Genomic DNA, 25,136 nt, shown 5'->3' with positions numbered 1-25,136 from the left:
AGGGTTCAATAAAAGAAAGGTGGGTGGGTGAAAACTACAGGAAGGCAGCAAACTTGGCAGCCTTCACTTGTGGTTTCCATTTTAACTATTCAAAATGTTAGGCCTGGTGTCTTCATCAAATTTTCCATTGTAAATTAACTTTAGCTGCAGCAGTCATAACTTTGCCACTGCTTTTTATTAGTCACCCTACCTAATAGATCTTAAAAATCCATTACAGTAAAGAGTCTTCAATCACTCTTATCCTTTTTTAATAGGTACTTTCGTTTGTCCTTCCAGATATTTAGCTTAGTCCTAGATATGACAATTCGATACGAAAAGACTAGAGCTAATATTTGCTGGGTTAGAGATAAAAAGTCTGGGAGCATCCACACCATGCTGCAGGCAATCTCACCCTTAAGCTGGGCTATTCTCAGTCCATTTTGTTTGCTGTCACAGAAAAAGTACAGGCAACATAAATACATGGATACATTTTTTAGGTACACTTTTTTCTTCCAATGTATAGAAACAGATACATTCTAGAAAGTTTATGTCCCGTATATCACTTGTAGCATCCCTCTATACTAAAAAAGGCATTGCATCGGACAGAGAATGCTGTATTTCACATTGTATTGTCAACCGCAAAACTGTGTAAAACACCACCAGCATGCACTAAGGCTGCAAATGATAGAAAACGCATGTCACCAGAGAACCAGGACCTATGTATATGACATTCCTTTTCATATCGTTATTAGAAATCCATGGATTTCACAGAGAATCCCACAGCGACTGAGAAGACATCCAACCCAAAGCTTCACATTTTACAGTCTGTAGAGACAAAGCCTACAAGTATTTTGAACTGACCTCACAGTAACTATCTGGCCTCCATCCAGCTCAATTCCATTCATCTGTGCTATGAAGATGGCAGCCACAGCTTCATAAAGGGCAGTTCCATCCATGTTAATAGTTGCTCCAACAGGAAGAACGAACCTTGTTACACGCTTATCAATGCCTAGATTTTCTTCAAGACACCGGAATGTGACAGGTAATGTTCCAGCACTGAAGGAGAGAAAGCAAAGAAGTAGAGAAGACATAATTACAATATAATATATACACATAAGGGAGCAAAGTCAGAAATTCTGCTATCATTGTTTACATTTTCTACTTCCACTTTCTGCTGTGATTCAAGCCTTTTTTAGCCAATTCTTAAATTAAGCCTACATTTAGCTGGAGCTGGGACTGAGGCCAAGACATGACTTGAAGTAGGGATGAGAACTTGAGAGAGCGTAGATGAATTTTTCAGTCTCATTTATGAATTATTTCTTGCATTTTGTTCAAAAGGACAAGTTCCAGGTGTTTTCTAATGGACAGAACTATAAGCGTAGGGACAAATCCTAAAATTCTTTGACTGTGAATTTGCTCTGAATGGAGAAATCAGTGTTGCATTAAGGAATTAAAAAGCCAGGCAAAAAGATACAACCCATGGAGTTCCCAGACACTGGAGGACAGGAAAGGATATGAAACAGCTGGAGGATAGGAAAAGATGCGCAAGATGGCTGGAAGAGGGGAACAGCTCCTTGCACAGATCCACAGTGCCTTGCTTTTGTGGGAATAGTTCAGGCTATTACATTCACTTGCTCAAAATAAAACACCTTCATCAAAAAATACTGCTGAAAACAGAACATACTCTTTTTCCCTGTAGATGCAAATATCTTCTATTTCTTCCCTTCCCTAGCAGGTCTGCCTGCCTCAGGCAAAGGACTTACTGCAACAAGCATGAAACCCAACACAGGAACATGTTTTGGTTCCTTACTTTTCTGTGTTACCTCTGAGGTCAGGTCCACCACTAAATGAAGTTGGTTGTTGCCTGAGAAGCTGTTCTGGAAAGAAAGCTGACCCGGGGAAATTCCTTTTAACTGGTGTTTGATACAGAAGCAGCTGGAGCACATCTGTTGTGTTTTATTTGCTTTTCTTCAGCTGAGTTGGCAGAATTTCTCAAAGGTCTTCACTATTGTATGCCACTAATTCTGGTGTCATTGCCCCTACAAAAATACTAATCTGCTCATAGAAGAACAAAGGACTAGACTCACCAAATTTTCTCAGATAAATACTCGCAGCATATTGTTGTTAGTGCCTTGCAACTTCAGGTCTTTCTAACTCATTCATTCATCCACTACCATAGAGATGCTATTGGGTACAAAAAATGTAATCTTTCCATTTTACAGATAATTAAACCATGGAAAAGGGAGATTAAGGAATGATTGAGATACCTAACTATAAAAATGTAGTGTCATAATAAACATCCTAGGTTATCTGGAACAAGCACATGAGGCTGACTTGTCTCGCATGGGATCTATGCAAAACCCAAACCCTTCTGATTTGGCAGATGCCTGAGTCACTTCTAAATGACACCTCTTATCCCACATCTATGGAAACATGAGTTAGAAGATATGAGCTTCTAGATCCCCGCTTTGTGCTCAAATGACTGGACCATTCTTTGCTCACAGAGGTGATGTTTTTAACAGATGTCGATAAGCCAGATACATGGTACCAATCATTTGTGTTCTAGCATCTTTACAAATATATTTGTAATTATGATTTATTTTACTGTGTTCTTAATCAAAAGTAATCAAATGCTTAATATTCTGTGGGTTTAACCAAATCAGAGAGAATTCACACTTTCTAAAAACAATATAAGTCTCATAAGTTACTCTAGCAGCTATATTTATAGCAGGTAGTAGAAAATATCTAGTGAGTCATTAACCAATAACTACTAGTCAGTTTTCAAGTCAGTTCCAAGATCACTTTGCCTCCTACAACAAAGATATTCCTGTATCTTATTAAAAGAAAAACAGAATAGAAAATGTAGTTCGCTGACACACATTGAAACTTAGTCAGATAAGGAGCTTTTTCTTCAGAAATACAAGTCCCACCTTACCTTTGCTGTCACAAATTAGATCGTCAGCACAAGATGTGTACCAACCATTGTCGTCATGAACCCCAGTAAGCTCAGCAGGCAGGGACTATGCAAATATCTTTCCCCTTCAGTTCTGCCACCATGAGCAAGGACAGGTGGGCAAGCCATGGAGACAAGGCTTCTTTATTAGAAGAGCACAATATGTAGATGCCTTCCATGGTTCCTCAGCCTGGCCAAAGAGCTTTAATAGGTCCCTGAATAGGAAGCATTTGCAACTTCCAGAGGTACCAGGTTAGACCATATGACGGTGATTGTTATCATGTGGTCACTTGTCTGTGGTGTTATGAACTGGCCCACTTCTGTTTAGCCAGTAATTCAGATCTGGATAGCAGTCAGGTGGTAAAGCTTGTATCCACATAAATCCATATCCTGGAATTACTTAGAATCCCCTACATTTTTTCATTTTGGTACTCCAGCAGAAAAACATTATTTCACGCTAAAAAAACCCCACAGATGTTATGTATGGACATTGTAAATTTTGTATTGTAAGTGGAAACTCGATCATTTCTATGAACAAAAGCCTTAAGGAAATTGTGGTTTAGTGAAACTCCTGGCCAGACTGTATCTCCTATAATCCCGCATTGTTTATCACAGAGCCACAGAATTGTTGAGGCTGGGAAGCACCTCTGGACATCACCTATTCCAAGCACCTTGCTCAAGGCAGGGGCAGCTAGGGCAGGTTGCCCAGGACCATGCCCAGACAGGTTTTGTGTATCTCCAGGGATGGAGACTCCACAACTCCTCTGGGCAATCTGTGCTGGCATTCAACCACCATCACAGTAAATCACAGTAAAAAGATTTTTCTTGTGTCCAGATGGGATTTCTTGTGTTTCAATTTGTGCCCACTGCCCCTCGTCCTGTCACTGGGCACGACTCTGAGAAGAGCCTTGTTCATCTTCTCTGCACTATCCCATCAGATATTTATGCGCATCAGTAAGGTTCCCCCAGAGCCTCTTGTTCATCAGGGAGAGAAGTCATTCAGCAGAGTGGTTTGGGTTGACCCAAAGAGGCAGATGAATTACAGTTCTTTCACGGCATTCCTGAACTCAAGACTGCTCAGTTTGCTGATGGTCAGTTTTGAACTAGGCTTTTTTGTTTTCACCTTTTTAATTAAAATGGAAGATTAAATTTTCTTCAGAAATAAAACATTTATTGAAGAAAAACACTTGAAAATACAGTATTTAACTGAAAAATATTTTCAGCACAAGATCTACTGACTGCCCCAATGCAAAGCATCAATTTATTACTGAAAGATGAGTTGCCTATACATTGTGTTGAGCCTGTTCTGTGCCTTACGAGTCTAAAATGCTTACCTCTTCAGTGAAGTCCCCTTATTCTGCCAAAATGGATGAAAGAATAAAATGAGAGGTTTTTTTCATTTCTTTCTTGAAACCTAGTACTGCTTATTTTTTTCCCCAATGCAGTAAGACTGGTCTTAACATGCTTTCAAAATAAATCGAATTATCACTGTTTCCTAGTTGAGGAAACAAGTACAGAGATAACACAATTTGCACAAGTTATTTGGCCAATGCCAGAGAAGAAAACAAAAAGTGGGTCTCCCAACTCTCTGCAGTTGGCTGTACAACCTCTCTAAAAATCCCAAAGGTGTGTGGTTATTTTTATTTATTTCAACATGGCTGAATTAAAACCAGTTTTTATTCAATGGCATAAAATGATTTTGCAGTGAAGGTCAGAACAGCAGATGTACTATCTCTAAACAGCAGCTAATAATCTGCTAAAAAATAAAGCAAGCTGTTATTTCTCATGTGTACCTGGAAGCTGTGCCTAGCGCTGTGATCCATGCCTGGAAAATCCCAGCAAGGAATGAAAATGGGCTTTTCCTTGTTATCACAAAGTAGAGCAGAGGCAGGAAGATCCCTCCATGGATGAGAAGACCCACAATCACAGTAACCATGTACATGCCAAGTTGTCTAGCAACTACTTCTAAGTCCTTGATTGCAATGATTTTTCCACAGATGAGGCAAGCAATGCCCAAAGGGGAATACCTGGAGAAAGAGAACAAGCATAAACAGAACTAGTCTTTGCAGTGTAATCATAAAAATTGTGCTCAACAGAGTATAGACTGGAGAAAGAGTAGGGGGGTCTCAGGCTCAACAATGAGACGCAGATTAGAAATTGATGGACAGCTTTCACATCTTTTAAAAAAATAATGGCTATCTCCAGCAAATTCCCCATCTACTTTATTTTATTCCATTCCATTGAATGGAATATGCATTTCCTGAATAGTCTTTGATCCTGGAATAACATCGTACAAGAATACTATCATGTTACACAGGCTTGGATCATTATGAAGAGTGATGTAGTATTCGTTCTTAATACATAACTTTTACAACCCATTGCTTATCTGGTTTCAGGGAGTTGCATTATTTTCTTCAGTTAAACTATTTGTTGAAATGAATTGCTTTTATCTTGAAGGCTGCAAATGTTTCCATTATGTTCTTTCAATAATTTGGACAAATGCTTTTTAGTTCATAGATTCTTCATTAATTATGTGCTTTTCTTACTCGGGGTAGGGTTTTTGTCACCTCGGTCATATGATTCGCTGATGGCATAAATGGAACTTTTAAATAGGATGATAATGGTAGCACAGTTTGGTAATAAAAAAATTTGAAATGAATGGATATTATTTTAAAAATGTAATAATCAGCAATAGTGAAAAATGCCGGAAAGCATGGATAAAAGAAAATATTTATACCTGCACTGGTAAAGGTTATATTATACAATTTTAAGTGACATTCACTTTCTCGATCTGTTTTATAAAACTTAAGCTGGGAGAAAGTAATATGGGTAACGTGGAGAAACAGTAAACAAAATGCCTCTCTGAAAATAAATGGTAATGTATATTTTCAAAAGTGATTAGTGATTTGGATGCTTAATTAAAGACAATACAAAGGAAACTGACTTTCAGAATGAGTGCTTCATGTTTTCTGTAAGAAACATCTCATGGTCTCTCAAGCAATCTGCCCAAAACCTGGAAAGCCCTCAGACACTTGAAATGCAAGGCCAGCTCTTAGACCAGTTATCATAAAAAGCCATGTTTCAATGAACTTGATGAAGCATATTTCTTATAAAGAATTACATGCTGTCAGAGCCAGATGTCTGATTTGTTTTATGTTTGTGTAGCAATGCTACGCTCCTGAGAGTCTGGAGTTGCCATAGGAGTTACACCTCTCTGTGCAGAGAAATCATAAACCAAACAATATGTAACTCTGCATAAATAAGTGTATTTGTCTTTATAAACACACATGAAAAAACCTGCTTCTGGTCACAAAAAAATTCTTTAAAAAATTCTAGACAGAGATGAACAAGTGGAATTCCCAACATCAATCTCCTTTCTCAGGAAAAGAGAAATAAAAAGCACATCAGTAAAAAATAAACATTTAGAGTGAATTTCTCGAAACTTGAATGATTTCCTGCCATTTCAACACTGACTACTAGAGAAAATTTATACTGTAGGCAAGGTATTATGTCTTGGGTGTACCAACTGGTGCTAAGTGAAGTAAGAGCAAATTCTGGCTCTTGGAGTGTTATGAGAGTATAGTTACCGTCTCCCTATAGAGTCGAGAGCAGCAGGTTACAGTAACTGTTGAAAGCAGTAGGGCTTTGTGAATAAAAACAACTGTGTTTTTATGCAGCAAGATCATCTACAGAAAAGTAGAAGCATAACAGGAGTCCAAAGTCATTGCTCCAAGTTCTTTCTTTTGTTCTGCACATTTCCACATCACTGTTGCTATCTGCATCACTCTTGCGTAACAGTCTCTCTTTGAAACACTGATGATGCTGAAGACTCGAGCTTCAGGCACCCCGCTCCCTTTTCTATAAACTGTGTCCATCTAGAGCCTCAGAGAAAAGGCATGCTGCAGCCTCGTAACTCAGGAAATCACTTCCAGGAACACCAGGGAATCACGGGGAGCAATGAGCCATGATACTTGGGTTGTATTAGGGTGGCTATCTCTGCTCTCAAAGACCTAGGAGATACGAAACACAGTAGTGCAATGCCAAATGTAGCAATGTGTTTTTATGTTCTGAAAAATGGTTTTGTGTGATATGGCCATGCTTGGCACTGTGTACAGATAGCTCTGGGGAAGCCCTTGGAAGAAACATCTCAAAAAAAAAAAGAGAGAATCCCCTTCCAGAAATGTAAACAAGGGCTCAGTCTTAATTGGGTAAAGTCACTCCCTTGAAGGAAGCCAGGCCCCATCATTACGAATGGGTATACTTCAAAAACAGGATGGATACCTTCCAGTGACCCCATTGCAGTGAGGTTGTAAGATTCTGCAGAAACTACTGGTGGAGGGACTACACATCACTGAAAACCACTGGAATTTTATTTGGTGGTAAAGTATTTTTACTACAGAAGACAGTGAATAAAGTGTGTCTCCAGGCTCCTTTGTAATTATACCTCCTAGCTTATGCCCTGGGATTATGCTAACCTCCCGGGAAGATTTGGATGTTCTTATGTGGGGCATTCTTGCTTGCTTAGGTGTCCTTCTATGTAATGAACTTCCATAATCAATGTGGCATTTGAAGGCCTTTGCTGGTACCTGCATGTCTTGGATTTCAGTAAACAAAGAACAGAATACCTTCAGAAATATTTCAAATTTGGTCCTAAATTTCCCAGATAGAAATAATGCTGTGGTTCTAACGTACCTGTCAAGGTTTTAAAAAAATGAACTATTTAATTACATTGTTTACTAACAAACTGTAGTCACCATATGTTATAATAGGGTTTTATGAGGGTTTTTTTTAATCTTTTTTTTATCTAGAAGTTAGAACTTCAAACTTACCACATGATCATAGTTACTAACTTCATTACAATCTCATTCAGGATGTTGAAGAAATCCACCATCATCTTGGCCTGTTCTCCCATTTTCCCCATAGCAATGCCAAAAGCAATAAAGAATCCTATCAAACCTATTGGGAAAGAATTGCAAGACAAAAAAAAAGCATGGGTTTTAGGAAGTTTTTGCACCTAGTCAATGTCTTGATACCACCTACTAATCCAGTTTTCAGAACTATAGCGTATTACACATCTCTTGGGACTTTTTAATATGGACTCGTTCTCAACTTTCATGATCATATTCAGAATATCTTTTATTCTTCAATATTTTACTAAATTCCAATTTCACAGTCCAACTATGTTTTTTTCTTTTTCCCTGAATTGATCCGATCATCAAAAATGATATATATATCATATCTTCTCAGTGCCATGGAACTGTTAGAAACCTCATAGCCCCTGGCAAATGGGAGAGGCAACACAGTGTCATATCATGACTCTTCTTTGTTGCTAAAACAGTCACTAGAGACCAAGAGCATTTTTCTCAAGCTTTACAGAAGTCCCTTGACAGATTCAACCCACAGACTAGTCAGTCCTGGAGTAAAGGGAAAAGCAAAAGCAGCCCAGAACATAACTTTTTCAGGCCAGGAGTATTCCAGTTAAATGAAGAAGGTGGGGATGGGAGGAGAAAGTGCGTATTGCACTTTAAGCTAAACCACAGAACTCCCATTAAACAGATTTACCTCACTGAAACCAGCTATCAGTGGATACATAATCATAGAATTCAATACGAGTAACATTTGGCTCCTAAATTTAAATGCTAAGGTGTGAAAGTCTGGAGTATTGGACTTTCAGTGTGAAAAACCAACTGAGTGCATCTGTCATGTATTACTTTGGAGCTGTGTCTCCAATGCTAACCTTTACCATCCTGCAATTTTCAGTATCCAGAGTGGGATTATTAACTGATACTGATAGATGGTTGGAATCTTCAGCTACCCTTTGAGGTTAAACTTTCATTCGTGATATGAGTTCAGTATTTAACAAATGTGTGAACTCAGCTGGAAAATTCCTAAGGAAAAAACCATCAGGACACAAAAGCATTCAAGAGAAGGGAATTTCAGCTACCAGTACGCTGGGAAGATACAGGCTGTCCCATATCCTCCCACTGGGTTTAGCAACCAGACTTTTTTCTTTTTTTTTTTTTTTCATCCAATCTCCTGAATGTAAAGTCATTCTTTAGCACCAAGCTATCTTTGTTGAGTCACTTGAATAGGGAAGTGAAGCGTATGTTTGTGTGCTGCAGAGCATAGAGAAATGATGAAAAGCTTTTCAGTCAAAGACCAAGTAACTTCCTGGAATTCAGACTCTGCACCAGAAAATGTTAGTCGGTGATTTTGTTCGTTAATTCCAAACGAGCTGCTACATTAGTCATAAGAGTCAAGTTCGTTCATATTTGCAGGCATTTACATGGCTTGTTCAGTTTATTCAACCTGGATGGCAATTCCCCAACATTTTCACTTCTTCATTCAAAACCAAACCAAACCACACCAAACCAAAAAATTCTGCAACGTTTGAGAGTCATTCGTCAAAATACTACAGCTAATCCCCCACATAAACTGTGTATTTCCTTTCTGCAGGAATTGTATTCAGCCTTCTAGCTCTCTTCTTACCCGTGACAGAGCCTGCACAAAACAAGTCCAGCACTAAATGTAATGCATCTCTCACTTTAGAAATACTGTTTCATTTTAATGCATAAGCAGAGCTCCAGGAAAGAAAGAAGCAGGTGAGGGTAACAGCATGAGCAATGAGCTGCTGCCTCACGCAGGGTGCAAAATGCCAATTTGCAGCTTTGAAAGAAAGCGGCTCCTCTGCCACAGATGTTGAATGGAAAGAGGAGCCTTGGAGGCAGGCAGAATACAGTGGCTCTTGGCTCTTGTAGAGCAGGCTGCTTTACAGAGAAACAAATCATCTCTGATCAGCTTACTGATGCTATCTATCTCCCCTACGTCTAAGCAAAGCAGCCACTGCCAACCAACTCTGGAGAAGCTCTGCAGGCACAGCAGCCACTGTGTCAGCAGGAGCAGCTCATCAGCTGTAAGGAGTCTGTAAGGGGCCATTTGCCCCTAAAAAGCGATGGCCTAGCGGTGAGATAAAGCAGTGGTTTAGGTACTGCCACATGCTGTCCTACTTTGAGGACAACACCTATAAACAGAGGTGTCAGCCTCAGCCCTCTGCTGCCACAGAGCATGTGTATCTTCAAGCGTAGGCGTGCCAATGAGGCTACAAATTGAGGGCTAATTTCTGAGTGACTTCACCCACATCCAGAAAGAAAGAAGGTGAAGGAGGAGCACTCCTCTCTGGGCTGACAAAACAGTGAGTCTAGGCACAGAGGAGAAAATAGAAGTGGTGTGGTGGCTCTTCGTTCCCCTGTGCCCCCGCCCCAGACCGAACAGGTGCTTCAGGAAAGGGTGGGAGATAGGCAGAGCCTTCGTACCACCCCCACTTGCTGGCTTGTCCAGACAAGATGGCACGACCGCAGTTGTTCATAATTTGCAGCTGGTAAAGGTCAACAGCCAAGAAGAAAGAAGGAGGGAGTTGTGACTCAGAGATGTGTCAAGCCTCTCTGGGATTTTTCTTGGGTGGTGTGGTTCACACCCCACCTCTCACTTCAGGCTCTGCCTCAAGCCAAATTCTAGTTCAGCGTGCCCAAGACACTTACTGGAAACAACTGAGCTCAAATTCATCAGGGGGTGGGTAAAGCACTGGCTCTTGAAGCTTTCCCCCATACTGTTTTGCCAATATGCATTAGTATTAGTCTAGGCAGGCTACTTCTAGGATGAAGGGATATTTTGGGTATCTCCTACATGTTTCCCTGCTGTACTCCAATTAATACCTGCAAAGCTGCCAATCCAGAATAATTCACTTGATTGTTTCTGTGATACAGTCATATTTCTAGTAAGACCACTAGATTTTCATCTCAGAGACCAATGGGCAGCCAGCAGATCATAACATTTGATGATTATTTGGGGAGACTAAGCTTGCACTGAAGAGCAGATCAGACAACACTGGCTACCCAGTCACAGCCAAAAGCTGTGTCATACATATGATGTACATATTTAACAGGCAAAAAGTTTTCCTACCCAGGACATTCATGCCATCCTTAAATTCAAGTCCCTTCTTAATGACCAGCTGGGCTTCTGGTGGTGTTTCGCGCACTGTCTCATTCATCATAGCAAAAGCAGAGTCAGTGACATTAGGTGGTTCTTCAATGGGTGGTGGCACCAGCACTTTCTTGGTGACAGTTTGGATCTGAAGGCAATAAAAAGGGAGGATGAGAATGGAAACAGACTGAATGTAATCCATATGGGAGATCAGGAAATAATAATAAAAAGACTCTTCATTTGAAATTCCTGGGAACTATATTTTTAAAGGATTAGACATTTATTCCACAACCTTTTACCCCCTCTTCCAAAAATAAGTTTGTTTTTCAATAGTTCCAACTGTCACAAAGTCCTGGATGTCTTCCTCTAGTGTGAAAAGTATGGCAAATACTTGTTCCTACCACTAACATTTTACAGATAGTTAGCCCCTTTGTCCAGATGGTTCACAAATGGTGCTTCACAGATTGTATGTTACATGTTGATACCATTTATTTAGCACCAAAAGGCAGGCACCTCTAAGATCAGTCACAGCAGCAACTCTGCAGTAAGGCTTGTTATTCAGGATGGTCTGCCCAGTTCAAGTTATCATAGTTTGATGGTTACCTTGAATCAAAAAACTTAGGACGTTTCCAACACTTCACTTGGTGCCTGTGAGAGCTCAAAATGGAATACACACAGTCCCTTCAGCTCTCTAATTAAAATATTGTGAGTGACAGATAACAGAAAAATTATCAAAGCTGCCAGATACCTATGAAATCAAATCTGACCACTTCAAAAAAGAAGACATCAGCATCTGAATGGATCTGGACCCCTCCTGGCACATGAAAGGCAGGGTCAAGGGAAAGCTGGAAAGGAATGGTAGGGGGAGAAATGGGCTTGAGTTTACAGCTAGGAAAAATGGGAGGAGGGAGTGGAAAAAGAGAGATCTGTGACTTGCTGCTTTTAGAAGGGACATTTTCCTCCCACTTCACATCTTGAGCCTTTCCTGCCTCTTCGTGGCTCTGGGACAGGCAAAATGGTTAGGAAGCTATGACCGGTTTGCCATGGTTTCCCATCTGCTCTCTACTTGTTCCTAAAAACATGTTTGAGCAAGGCATCAGAAACAGTGCATTAGCCTTTCAAAGAACATTTGCACCTCTTTCCTGTTGAGATGGACATTGTAGGACTATGGATAATGATCCAGATTAGATCTGTATATTTTAAAACCGTAAGGTTTTAAAATACCTTGCATCTCTCCTTTCAAAACCTGTTGTCTAAAACTAGAGAGAGGGATGTAGACAGAAAACCTACATAGCTTTGTATGAGAAACTCTTCAGTTGTCCTGAAACAACTCAACATTCCTGCACGTTTACATCTTTTTCAGAGTTAAATTTTATCTGAGGGATGTTGTCAACACAACATTTATTATGTGAGGCATCCAGAATGTAAGAATAGAGTCGCAGAAGTTAAACTTAAAACATTAGACTCTACACACTCACAAATTCCACTACAGTCACTTAAGTCAAAGGTCCTCAGCCCTTCTTTGCACAGGGCCACAGCTACTAAAAATGCTAACCCTAACATCAAGTTTAGATACTGACAACAACGTCTGAGGCGAGAAAACCATTTAAATGTCACAGTCATATTTATAGATGATAGTCCCACTTTCTTTCATGGCACATAAGATCTTAAGTCTCTGCTGGAATAGCAGTTTTCATTATAAATTAAGACTTTCTTGTGGACCATACAAAAATTCAAGAGATATTGAGTGCCCAAGATGGTTCAGAGTTCAGTTTGCAAATGAACTGTCTCAAAATTGCAAGTGAATCTCTTCATTGCTTTCTGCCTGGTCACAAAGGAAGGCTTGTAAGACTCCCCCACAGACCACGGCTACACAGTACCATTGCTGTGCACCCTTCAAAATCATTCTTCACAGGATTTCTGCAAAAAATTGCTTCCTCCTAGGGCAACCTGGAAACACTGAATGCTTATGGAGACAGTCTGTATAACTGTAGGAAGAGAAAATATATGCTGACACAATTAAAAGCAGTTAATTTTCCTCCTAAATAAGGAGAGAGACAAGTAAAGCCAACTCCTTACTGAGGAGTTAAGGGCTAATAGAAGGCACAAGTTCCATCTGGAAAGGAGTGTAACTTACTTTGCAAATGAAAGGTGGCTTTGTGGCAGAGGCTTTCACTGGCAATTAGTAAGGAACCTGATAAAATTAATCATTGGGAAGCCAAAAAGCTCAGTGCTTTTTTGACTAAGTTTAAAAAACAATCCATGGAATTGGTGATCCATAACTAGTGAAGTGACCTGAAAATTGATATTACACACACTGAAAAAGCAGTATTACGGTTCCAAGAAAACTATCTGACACAGGTAGCTTAATTCTTCTCTCTCCTGCTTTTCGTCCCTTTGTTGAGATATTTGACCACTTTCAACTGACCAGAAATTTAATCCTCCTCTCTTCCACAGTTCAAACGAGGGAAGGGAATAAAATACCATAAGCACCCTCCTCTCCCCTCACTCAATTTTGCAAAAATACATTTCACATTACATGTGATGTTTAGCCACCCACAGTTTGACCACATGACTGACATTCCCATGTTGACTTGGAAATACTGAGAATATTCTCTCTTTAAACCCCCAAGGACTATGTGTTTTTATGTGGAAGTCCATGGAAGAAGTGAAGCAATCCAAGCCCTTTTGGCAGCTTAGGCTGCCCTCCATTCTTCCACCCCCCATGGCCTCTTCTCCCTTCCCCCTCTTCTCTTCAGTTTATTCTTTGGCCATAACCACAGCTCCAGCTATCATGCCATTTCACATAGGAATACTTAAGAACAGGTTTGGCAACAAACCCTGCTCCATCAAAAGAAGTCGTCTGCATTATTGCCAAACAATTTAGTTGTAGGAAAAAGCAGCTTACATACAAGAAATATGCTTAAGCAGAAATTAGGAAGCATGCATTTTTCATTTATTTTACCCCTCGAAGTGAAGCTGTTTTGATTAAGCATCGGTGAGAAGCTTTTAGACAAAATTATCTATCATGCTTCAAACCTGGCCTGTATTTTCCACTTGACAGTATCATCCCCACCTAGTCTGGACTCTAATACAGCAACAGAAGTTATGAGAGGCTGGGTTTTGGGCTACATTTCCACTGGCAACCAGCTGGAATGAAGATCATCTATATATTGCAAACAGGGCATTGCAGAACCATCAGCTCTGCAACTAGCAAGATCAAATTCAACCTGGGTGAAAGATCCCATAATTCATCAACTGTTCAGCCTCAAGCCAGCATTCATGACCGTATATATTGTATAAAAAGTGAAGAAAAAATTTGTTTACTTAATAACAAACTAAAAATCATCTTCTTTAAAAAAATCTATGAATTTAAATAATTACTACATAAAAGCATAAAAATTACTACATAAAAACATAAAAAACCAGCTACAAATAATATTCTTTCATTTACGTTCTCAAGACTTACGACCTGTATTTCTCTTTGCATCATAATTTCTGTCATTCACCTAAACAATGACATTAACTCTACAGACATCCCTGGTAAGTAAAAGATGTAAAAAATATTACCAAGAAGTAGAAGGATTTACCTGCTGAAAGCATGCTTGGACTAGATTTTCAGGGAACAGGTTTCGGATCAGATCCAAGAAAGCATCCAGACTAGATACTTCATCATTCTTCTTCCCTTGACCAAGCTGTTTCTTGAGTTTTGGATTCCCTGGATGAATGGCTAAAACCAAAATCACGCCCAGCACAGCAGCAATAATAGTGGTGGACATGTAGTAGACCATGGCTCTTGTACCCAATCGGCCACTTGCCTTAGCATCTAAACCAGACAGTCCTGCAGGTGTTTTATTTTAAGAAACAAACAAATATATTGAGACTCAATATCCAGTTCAATAATCATCAAATAAAATCCTTTATAATTTGCAAAGTTTAATGACTGCCTACAGGTGCCTACTTTTGTCCTTGTGAAATTCTCACCACTAGATAGATTACTGAAGCTTCTCCCTCCAGTTCTTATGTGAATAATGTCTGCTGTTGCTAATTTGAAGAGAACCATTTAAAATTCCATCTAATCACAGAGGAGGCATTGAAAAATAGGGAAGATATCATACCATCTTTTGCCCTTGATTGCTGCAAACTGGCCATGCGCTGGCTGACACCACAGCTTTAGGAAGGCTAGGTTTGCTAGTGTCATGCCATCTTATTTGCAAGGTCCAATCCAGGAATTAGGTGAAACAGCATATTAAGAAATTTCTGATGTTCAAGAAGGTAGTATGTGTGCATGTGTTTGAAAATAAATTCACTGGAGCATCTATGTATTAAAGCCAATGAAGTTAATCAGAGATTAACTCTGAAATACACACTGCAACTGCAAAATCCCTGACCCGATCACCCTGTTATTTTTCCTACTTTACAAAAAGCAAACCAAGTGATATCTGTAGCAAGCATCTTAAAGTATTTATGGCTAATAGATCTTACCTGTGATTAAACTGGAGATAATTAAAGGGAGGATCAGCATTTTTAGCATCCTCATAAGTATATCTCCTGGGAAGGCTATTAACATGATGATATCAGGGTCAATAGGTGTTGCTAGACGAAGAAGACCCCCACACAGTGCACCCAGGATGACACCTGGAGCAAGAATAAAAGAGAGCAGGCAGGTAATACAAATATACCTGAATGTGCATTGATTACCCAGAAGAACAGCCTAGAAAAAAATGGTTACACAAAGCAGCTGATTTTTGGTACAGAGACAAATTCTCAGGATTAAAGAGAAGTGGTCCTGATGTAGAACCTTCTGCCAGCTGAGCTTATACCTAATGTACTATTCCGCTTCAGCAAATGCAAATTTGCTGCAAACCACAATGTTATTGAGGTTTACTAATATTGTGTAGGCCTTGCAATACATTGAAGGATAGTCAAATATAATTCATATCATTGTTCTACAGCTAGCAAAATTGAGGCACCAAGAGGTGAAGTGATTTTCATAAGGCCATACAGAACCGACAGAAGAGCCAGGGTTAGGACCCAGCTCTTTGGGGTATGACATCTAGCTCTCAACATAAGAACGGTACCACTTGAAAACAAGGTCAGCATGAGTAGCTATTTTACAGCCTAAGAAAAACCCTGCAGGAAAGCTAGAATAGTCTTGGGAGGAAAACAGATTCAAGTTTAATTTGGGGGGTTTTGGAAGGGAGTGCCTAATGTGGAATACTGCACATATCATTGAAGAAAACTTGATTCTTAGTACTCATTTATTACTCCTTCCCTTTGACGGTCTGCATCCTTCTCTTCTCTTTGTGCTAATGTTCTCAAATCACAAACAATCCCTTCATCACTTATTTAGATCTGTACAGTGATAACACCTAAACCCCCCTCTCAGGATTGAGGCTGTTAAAGCATAGTCTAGGGAAAAAAAGGCCATGTTTACTGTCATAACCTGGTCTTTGTGAATGGGTATTTTATGTTTACATCCAGGATGCCTTTGTTTTCCTGATTCCAAGCCCAAGTCTCAAGTGTAATAAAACTTGACAGCAAAGCCTGAGTTGTGACTTGCAGCAACTATGACTCTTTGAAGTATCAGTTTGATACAATGGAAAATATATGTGTATTTGAAATTTTTTCTGGAACCGCATCAGGCACCTTCTAAAGATGATTCAAAGCAAATAATGTCTAAACACTTCAGGAGTATGGGTTTTGAGGCTGAAAAATATGGATGTGAAATTTGCAGCTCAAACAATAACAAAATAGAGTATGCCTATGAATTTGCTGCATTTGGCTGTTAGGCATTCAGTGAAAAAGAAGGCAAAGAGCCAGTCAACCACAATAAAGTGTCAAACTGTTCCATATTTGGAAGCTCTAAAGCCAGAGGCAATATTCAGGATGAGATCACGGAGCACTGGCTTACAGCTACAGAGAGGGGGACAAACCTTAAAAGCAGCGGAGCATGAACTGAGAGATAAAAGATGAAGAAAGGAAATTTTGAAGAGTTTTTGTCTTTTTTTCAAATAACTGACAGAAAAAATGTGTCGTGCATTTAGTTCTACTGAATGACATCGACCTGACTGGCTTTGGGACTTAGATCACACTCCATTCAAAACCAGACATAGAATGTATCTCAGTGGTGTGGATTTGCTCCGTCTTGTGTCAGTAATACCCTGCACACCTGAACTAACGCAACGATGCCTATGGGCGTCCTATTTACTCTCTGGCTGTTCAGCTGGAACAGCTGATGACCATAGACAGGGTCTGTGGTACTACATGAACAAATACAGATACACACAGAATGTCCAGACCGGCAGATGTAGCTTACCGAACACAGTAAGAGTCAGGAGCAGATTCCTGTGGAGCGACTGGCAGAACTGCACACATATGTTCCTGGATCTGTGCTCCACTGGACTTAAATGACTTTCATGCATCCGCACTTCTACTTGCTTAGGCATATTGTTGGCACTAGAATAAAAAATTAAAATCAAGTAAAAGTTATAGCACAAGATGCCAAAAGTGAGAGGAAAGTCTGGATTACTTCCATCATATATAACTGGGGAATCTGATGCATTTTCCATTGCTTCCCACATTTCACAAACACTGTATATTTAGTGCTCTGAAGAATTCTCTGAAATGGCAATGGTTTGTCCTTCTAAAGGTGTAGCCTTTAAGGTATTTTTTGCAGTTATCTCTCAAGTGGTGGAGATGTAAACAGAATTAATTCACTGGACACATCATCCCAACTGTTTCATGGACTAAACTATTGGTCTTGAGCTGGAAAATTCAGTTTCCCAAAGATGGCAGTCTACTTAAGTAGGAAAGATGGCTGAAGAACAAAGTTTCTATTAGCAGGAAAATGCAGATTTTAATAACTTATTTAATTCCAATTCAAGAAAAGACTTTAAAAATGAGGATTTATTTGCAAAATAAAGCATTCCACAATATTTTGCTTAATCTTCCCAAAATATTTCATTTCAACATTAACATTTTATTGTAATATAATCAGAATGCTGAGGTCAAAAGAATCTTTTTCAACTCGGTTCTAATGAGACTTGAACAACTGCCACTGAAAATTAGTCACAAAACTACGCATTCCCCAAGAAAACCTTTGGTTTCATTGAATTGGCAGTGTTTAGAGGAAAATGTTTTTTGACTACTTCTGGTTTATATTTGAGTATGTGATATGCACATGAGTGCAGGACTTCAAACGCCACGCCTCCAACTTTCTCAATGCCTGGGAAATCATTAGCAATAGACTCCATTTTTATATACAAAATATTAAAATGTACTTGAAAAAAATACTAAAAATACTACTACAAATAAAACACACAGTTTCCCTAAAAGTTAAGGCTGTCTACTTAAATATGAGAAATGGGTAAAGAACAAATTTTTTATTATCAAGAAAATAAATATTTTGAGATCTGGTCTTATGCCAGATTAGGACAAGACTTTAGAAAAAGGAAACCAAAACTTCCTCTACAACAATAGACTGAGGTCTACAGACCTAAAACAGGTCTGAAAAGATAAAGTTTCAATGTTCTCAGTACTAAACCATTTCCAGTGAATCAAAAAAATTTTTTGTTATATATAGCATAGCTTGTTGTCTTCATAAAGTTTCTCAACAGAAAGTTACGATTAGACCTGTAATAAGAATTCAGTCATTTTGATGCAAATAGTTCCATGATTTTCCCTTTTAAAGTGAAACGGCATTTCTTTCCAATACATTTGGTTGTTAAAAAAGCAGCACCAGCAGAAAATGCATTAGAGGATACTCTTTTTTTCTAAGGAGGAAAAAACCTTCCAAGTATTGTAATTTTTATTTTGTACCTTTTTAAAATATTTTACAATGGTGGTTGCGACGAAATGCACTACTGATGGTGGAGTAACAAACAAGAATATCAGTGCACATTCTGACAGCTTAAATGTGAGGCATGCCTACTTCTTGAACAATTATGAATGGAAGTATCAGAGATACATAAGGATTAGCCAGGGTATAATGTGCATAGCAGTTATTTGAGGAATTATGAGAAAGATGAGACAGTGTCTGCAGTTTTCATGCACATGGGCCTCAAAGCCATGGAATCAATGGTGGAAGTGTGCAAGGAACTTGGGATCCAAACTTTGCAACTGGGGATTACATCTAGTTTCACTTGCACTCTGAACATGAATGTATAACTTGTTTAGACCGATTATTCACTACAGGTTGATTATATATTCCTTTGAAACTTTGAAATATCGACAGCTGAAAGTAATTCAAAAGAAAACTCTTCCATTAGCAAATAATTAGGCAGAACTGGAATGGATCAGTAAACAGAAGCACTTGATGATGTTATAGGCCTTTCTAGGATTTTGCTTTGGGCTAGGTTTAGTCTGGTTTCCTGGACCCTTTCCCACCTGATGCCATGCCTATAGCTTCATACCATCCAAAGGAAAGCCATCTCACAAATATCTGCTTCCTCAGCTGTGGGCCTCTTCTCTAACTCACAGACAATGGAAGCATATCATTCCTCTCACACCATTGCTCTGGTCCTGCTCTTGTATTCAAGCCTTACTTCTATTCCCATCCATTTCTAAGTGACTGCATGGTGTTTCCTTCCACTCCCAGTCTGGTCAGCATACAAAGGTTCATGAAGGGAGGGGATGGTGGACCTACTCCCACAGCTGCAGTGACTACTTCAGGATTATACCCCAAGTGAACCGAAGCCAGCCCTACTTGAGGTGGTCAAACAACACAGAGCTTTTACATGACAGCCACCATCTTTTTCAAAAGTTCAGCCATGTAAAATGTAGATATCCAAATAGCTGCTGAGAAGAGAAGAAAATAAGGACACAAAGCTCTTTAAGGACATTCCTAAATTTCCAGGAACTTAATGGCGTATTGTATGCTTCCTTCAAGTGCAAAATATGGATTTTACACTCTCCGGCTCTTCAAGATTGTAAGTGAGCCTTCAGCACGGACTGAAGTTCTGATTGGTATGGGTTTTTTAAAGAAAAAGACCCAATACTAAAATATGCTAACCATGCAGATCTGTTACAAAAAGCGTTGACAGATGAATACCATCACATGAAAAATGGTACCACAAAGGATAATAATCTAAGCATTTGCACTGTTAGCACTGCTCTTAGCAATGAGATTTTTATCACCAGACCAGAGACAAAGTATTGTTCCAGGCTTTTGAGTATGTTGCGGGGGGAGAGGAGGGGAAACAATAACGAAAAAAAAACCTTCTAGGTTTTTATAGGACAAGAGAAGCTTCTTGTGCAGCACATGACAAAATCAGTATTTTGCACCAGAAATTTTCTATCCAATTACTAGAAGATGAAAATCTGTTCGACCTCTGAATAATGGAAATGAACTTTTATCTTATGGACCGAGTCATCCTCCTTGTGCTGTTTTTGTGCCTCTATTTGCATCCTGTAAATGATATTTAGCTCCAGAAGAATGCAGAACTTCTTGCACCTGAAACCTGTAGTCACATACTGACATAACTGCAAGAAGCTCCTATTGAAGTCAATGGAAGATGCACAGATGTAAGTTAGGGCAGAATCTGGGCCCTTATGGACTGGATCCCCCTGGATCTGTCCTACTCCTCTGCTGTCTGTCACTGCATGCTCACATGCACCGTTTTCTCCATACCACGAAGGCCACAGTGACACATTAAAGCATGCAGAGAAAGGGCTTAAATATGTATAAGGCTTTCTTGTGCTTCAGATTTTCTTGCTGAAGGAAAAAATTAATGCATGACAGAGTGGAGCTTGACTGCACCCCAACTCATGGGTAGTGCTGGGACTCAAATGGAAAGCAAGAAGTGTACTAACAACATGAGCCCCTCCTATGCAACTGAACACCGCCAATAAAATCTCTATGTTAATGGTACCTCTGTACATAGGTAAGTATCACAAAACAGTGCAGAATGCATTTTAGCAGCTGTGATCTTTCAAACATGAAAATGATTACCTTGATTAAATAAATCATTGTTCCACTGCGCTGAACTTCTATGGCTATTCAAACAAATGAAGCATTCTGAATGCTCGTCTGAAACCCATCAGACCAAAACCTCTTTCAGTCTAACTTCACTGAAGCCAGAACATGATAATATAAATTAATTCTGCTCATTATTTTCATATGTCATAGTGACAAGCAGCCAAACAGCTAAGCTCCAAAATAGGCCTACAGAGAACTGTAAGAACTGAGACCTTCAAAGAAGATAATATTTTCTGCCAACTACAGGCACTTGAAAACATTGACAGGACTTATTAAAAAATGAACCAAATATTGGAAAATGTGTAGTCACATGAAAAGAGCTAGACATATGTGGTGGCTTTTGAATGATTGAGTATGATCTTCTGCCTAGCCCAGTGTCACCTATCCTTCTCCCTTTTGAGGCAGCACTTATCCCTAGAAAAGGAGAGGAACTCCTTTGAGCCCAGATTTGATTTTTATTCACCTTGGGAGAGTACAGAAGTGTCTCAAAGTGAACACAATCTGTATTTTCCCCGACTTCAAATACCCTCTACTCTGACAAGGTGATATGTAAGGGCATTAATAGAAATGAGTATCAGAGTTAAACTGCAATTTTACTGCCTTTTAAGCAAAGAAGCAACCTGTTGCCTGAATAATCAAGAAGTTAGCTACTTGCTCTTTCTACTATCCCTCATCCCCACAGTATGCACAAGGTACAAGAAAAAAATCTGTCCATAAGCACTTGATTTTAGATTATCTAAATTTTACAGTTAGTTTTGCATGTGAGATATACAGTGCTATATGAGATAATCTATTTATCTGCAATTTTTAAGCTGTAGTCTGTTTCTCTTGCTGGTTGCTATGCATAATGGTGTCAAAATGCAGGAAAACAATTTATTAAAACACCAAAGTCGCTGGGCTTTTTTGTTTCTATTTCCTCTAAGCATTTTTCTTAGGTTTTATTTTACCTCTCTCTGGGAAAGTCTGCTGTTGTATTTCTTTTCAACTGCTTCTTTCTTTCTCATATTCCCACTGAAGTTTCTAGGCCTAAAAGGTTGGAGAAACTGCTCCTTTTCCTTGGTTACCAAATATAACTCCTTTCCTCACAAAAGTTAAGGGTTAACAATTTACACAGTGCTTGAGTGACAATGCCCTTTTATTTTTAGTCAGTTATAGGGAAAGAACTCTGCATCTCCCAAATACTTACCCAGCTTGGCATAAACCTAGAGGACAGGGTAAATTAGCAGAGACTGTGTTTAATCTGTATAAGGTATTTCATCTGTGTCAATTAATCAAGCAGGTAATTCTCAGCATAGAATTCTGCTTTGGTCAGTACTGCCTGGAGATTAATTTGATCTTTAGTTTTGGGGGATGATGAGCTGTTTAAAGGAGAGGTTCTTGTTAGCATAGCAAATGGATATTTTAGAGTAGGACAACAGAATGAGGATAATCCTATTTCTGGGACCCGGCAAAATAGCTCTTGGAGGTTTATTTAGTAGAGACTCAGGGTTTCAGCAAAATATTTAGGAAGGATTTAGGGAAACAGCGTTTTCTTCCTGGAATACCATGAATAAAGCACCAGTTTATGTTTTGTAGCAATTACTTCAATCTAGGTAGCAAGAGTTATTCTTGAGAAAACAACCTTGGATGGACTGGCTTAAGTTTCAGTTCAGGGTCTAAGAACATCTCTTGAGCCAGATGTTTGCCGTCAAATCGAACACTGCTCTCTTCTGAAGCAATGAGTAAACAGCAGGCATAAATGTCAGTACTTATTCAGTTGTTCCTAGGAGGACTGATCTTCTTAAGGGGCAAAAAAAAAAGGTGGGGGGAGTAGAAAGTTGAATTAGCTTTCTTGACCTCAGAATAAAAAGTGAACAAGCTGCAAATGTCTTCTTGCCAACCACCTAATACTCAGACAGGTGGTTCAAATATAGTCACAGCTGAAAAGTCATGGCAAAAATGGTATCATGAAGTTTGGTGCATAGTAATTGTGGTGAATCCTCACTGACATAGCTTGTCCTAGCAATCAGTGGAATTGCATAGGACTAAATGAGAGCTTAATCTGCCCTGAAGGATATTTGTTAGCAGCAAGGCTTGGATCAGGGTTGTAGCTCTTCCCCTTTCCCTGGAAAGACGGTGTAACACCGATGATTCAGGATCACGTGCTGTGTTCATGACAGGGAGAGGGAGTATGGATCTGCTCCACCCCACACGATCAGCTTACTCCTACCCTATATGTAGGAAAGGGCCTACTCTGGTTGCTAGATAAAAGACGAGTGACTAGAAAAACTTACGGAACATCACCAGGACAAGAGGGATTTCACTAGCTGGATATGAGGAGTCTGGACTGTCTGCCACAACTCCTGTGAAATTGGGGCTCAAGCATCAGCTTACCAAGAAACTTCTAGTTTGAGTTGAAATAGAGTTGTCTGCTGCTTAAATTAATTATATCAAGACAACAGCTGCTGAGCTTCTTTTGGGAGACAATCTGGGACTATATTGTTCCACTGTGGCTGTAGTGGGGGGGGGGGGTGTATTTTCTTAGATGAGATATATTTTTCAAACCACAGTAGAGCTGGTAAAGCTCATCATATACAGCCACAATATGACAAGCCATGCAGGGGAAACAGCTAAAATACTTTTATTGTGGAAGTATACATTAGCTTTGGCATCACTTCTGCTATGTGATGTCCAGTTGTTAAACATTGTATTTGACATCAATAAAATATTCTGGTCAGGTCTCAGCCTTTTCACAGAAACAAAAAAAAAATGCAAAAACAAACACACAAAACTACTACAAACAAGAGTAACATACGCTTTAGTCTGCATTAACCAGGGGTTTATTTTAAGCCTCTTGCTGCCACTAAGCCCTTCTATTGAATTTTAACTGCATTATGTAGCTTTTTTCATGTTATTTATAAGACATTAATGAATTCTGACTGGAGATTTAGTCATTTACCATGGAGCCTGATTTGGCCTAGGGACTGGTATTACAAGCAACAATGACCTGCCTTTTTGCAGTGGGAGAAGAACTTTTCTCCCTGGATCGTTTTACAACCATGTTGTTTCCTCTGAGTTAGCATTTAGTATACATTCTGTGAGTTGAACATATTCATACGAGTGAGTTTAATCATAATCAGATCAGGACAACAGGGTGATCAGGCCCAGTCAGCATGGGTTTATGAAAGGCAGGTCCTGCCTGACCAACCTGATCTCCTTCTATGACCAGGTGACCCGCTTAGTGGATGAGGGAAAGGCAGTGGATGTGGTCTGCCTGGACTTCAGTAAAGCCTTTGACACTGTCTCCCACAGCATTCTCCTGCAGAAGCTGGCTGCTCATGGCTTGGACAGGTGCACTCTTCGCTGGGTAAAAAACTGGCTGGACGGCCGGGCCCAGAGAGTTGTGGTGAACGGAGTTAAATCCAGTTGGCGGCCGGTCACGAGCGGTGTTCCCCAGGGCTCAGTACTGGGGCCGGTCCTGTTCAATATCTTTATCAACGATCTGGACGAGGGGATCGAGTGCTCCCTCAGTAAGTTTGCAGATGACACCAAGTTGGGTGGGAGTGTTGATCTGCTGGAGGGTAGGAAGGCTCTGCAGAGGGACCTGGACAGGCTGGATCGATGGGCTGAGGCCAACTGTATGAGGTTCAACAAGGCCAAGTGCCGGGTCCTGCACTTGGGTCACAACAACCCCAGGCAACGCTGCAGCCTTGGGGAAGAGTGGCTGGAAAGCTGCCCGGAGGAAAAGGACCTGGGGGTGCTGGTTGACAGCCGGCTGAACATGAGCCGGCAGTGTGCCCAGGTGGCCAAGAAGGCCAACGGCATCCTGGCCTGTATCAGAACTAGTGTGGCCAGCAGGAGCAGGGAGGTGATCGCGCCCCTGTACTGGGCACTGGTGAGGCCGCACCTCGAATCCTGCGTTCAGTTTTGGGCCCCTCACTACAAGAAGGACATGGAGGTGCTGGAGCGTGTCCAGAGAGGGGCAATGAAGCTGGTGAAGGGCCTGGAGCACAAGTCTGATGAGGAGCGCCTGAGGGAACTCGGACTGTTTAGCCTGGAGAAGAGGAGGCTGAGGGGAGACCTCATCGCGCTCTACAACTACCTGAAAGGAGGTTGTAGCGAGGTGGGGGTTGGTCTCTTCTGCCAAGTAACAAGTGATAGGACGAGAGGAAATGGCCTCAAGTTGTGCCAAGTGAGGTTTAGATTGGATATTAGGAAAAATTTCCTCACTAAAAGGGTTATCAAGCATTGGAACAGGCTGCCCAG

General features: G+C 40.0%; 1 protein-coding gene across 4 annotated transcripts in view; it reads right to left on the bottom strand.

Moving 5' to 3' along the window:
- The window catches only part of SLC1A2 (solute carrier family 1 member 2), a 96,109-nt gene that overhangs the window by 16,455 nt on the left and 54,518 nt on the right, over positions 1 to 25,136 (bottom strand). For all 4 annotated transcript variants that reach the window (XM_075152373.1, XM_075152372.1, XM_075152374.1 and 1 more), the window contains 7 exons: positions 17,232 to 17,371; positions 15,398 to 15,550; positions 14,503 to 14,753; positions 10,892 to 11,060; positions 7,762 to 7,888; positions 4,726 to 4,959; positions 841 to 1,035 (listed from right to left, as the gene is read on the bottom strand). In XM_075152373.1, coding sequence (XP_075008474.1) covers positions 841 to 1,035; positions 4,726 to 4,959; positions 7,762 to 7,888; positions 10,892 to 11,060; positions 14,503 to 14,753; positions 15,398 to 15,550; positions 17,232 to 17,361 — 1,259 coding nt within the window. In that variant the 5' untranslated portion in view covers positions 17,362 to 17,371. The remainder of the gene's footprint in view (positions 1 to 840; positions 1,036 to 4,725; positions 4,960 to 7,761; positions 7,889 to 10,891; positions 11,061 to 14,502; positions 14,754 to 15,397; positions 15,551 to 17,231; positions 17,372 to 25,136) is intronic.

The sequence above is a fragment of the Calonectris borealis genome, chromosome 5, assembly GCF_964195595.1.
Source record: "Calonectris borealis chromosome 5, bCalBor7.hap1.2, whole genome shotgun sequence".
NCBI classification, from domain to species: domain Eukaryota; kingdom Metazoa; phylum Chordata; class Aves; order Procellariiformes; family Procellariidae; genus Calonectris; species Calonectris borealis.
The sequence above is the reverse complement of the archived record's forward strand: the minus strand, read 5'-3'. Positions and strand labels throughout refer to the sequence as shown.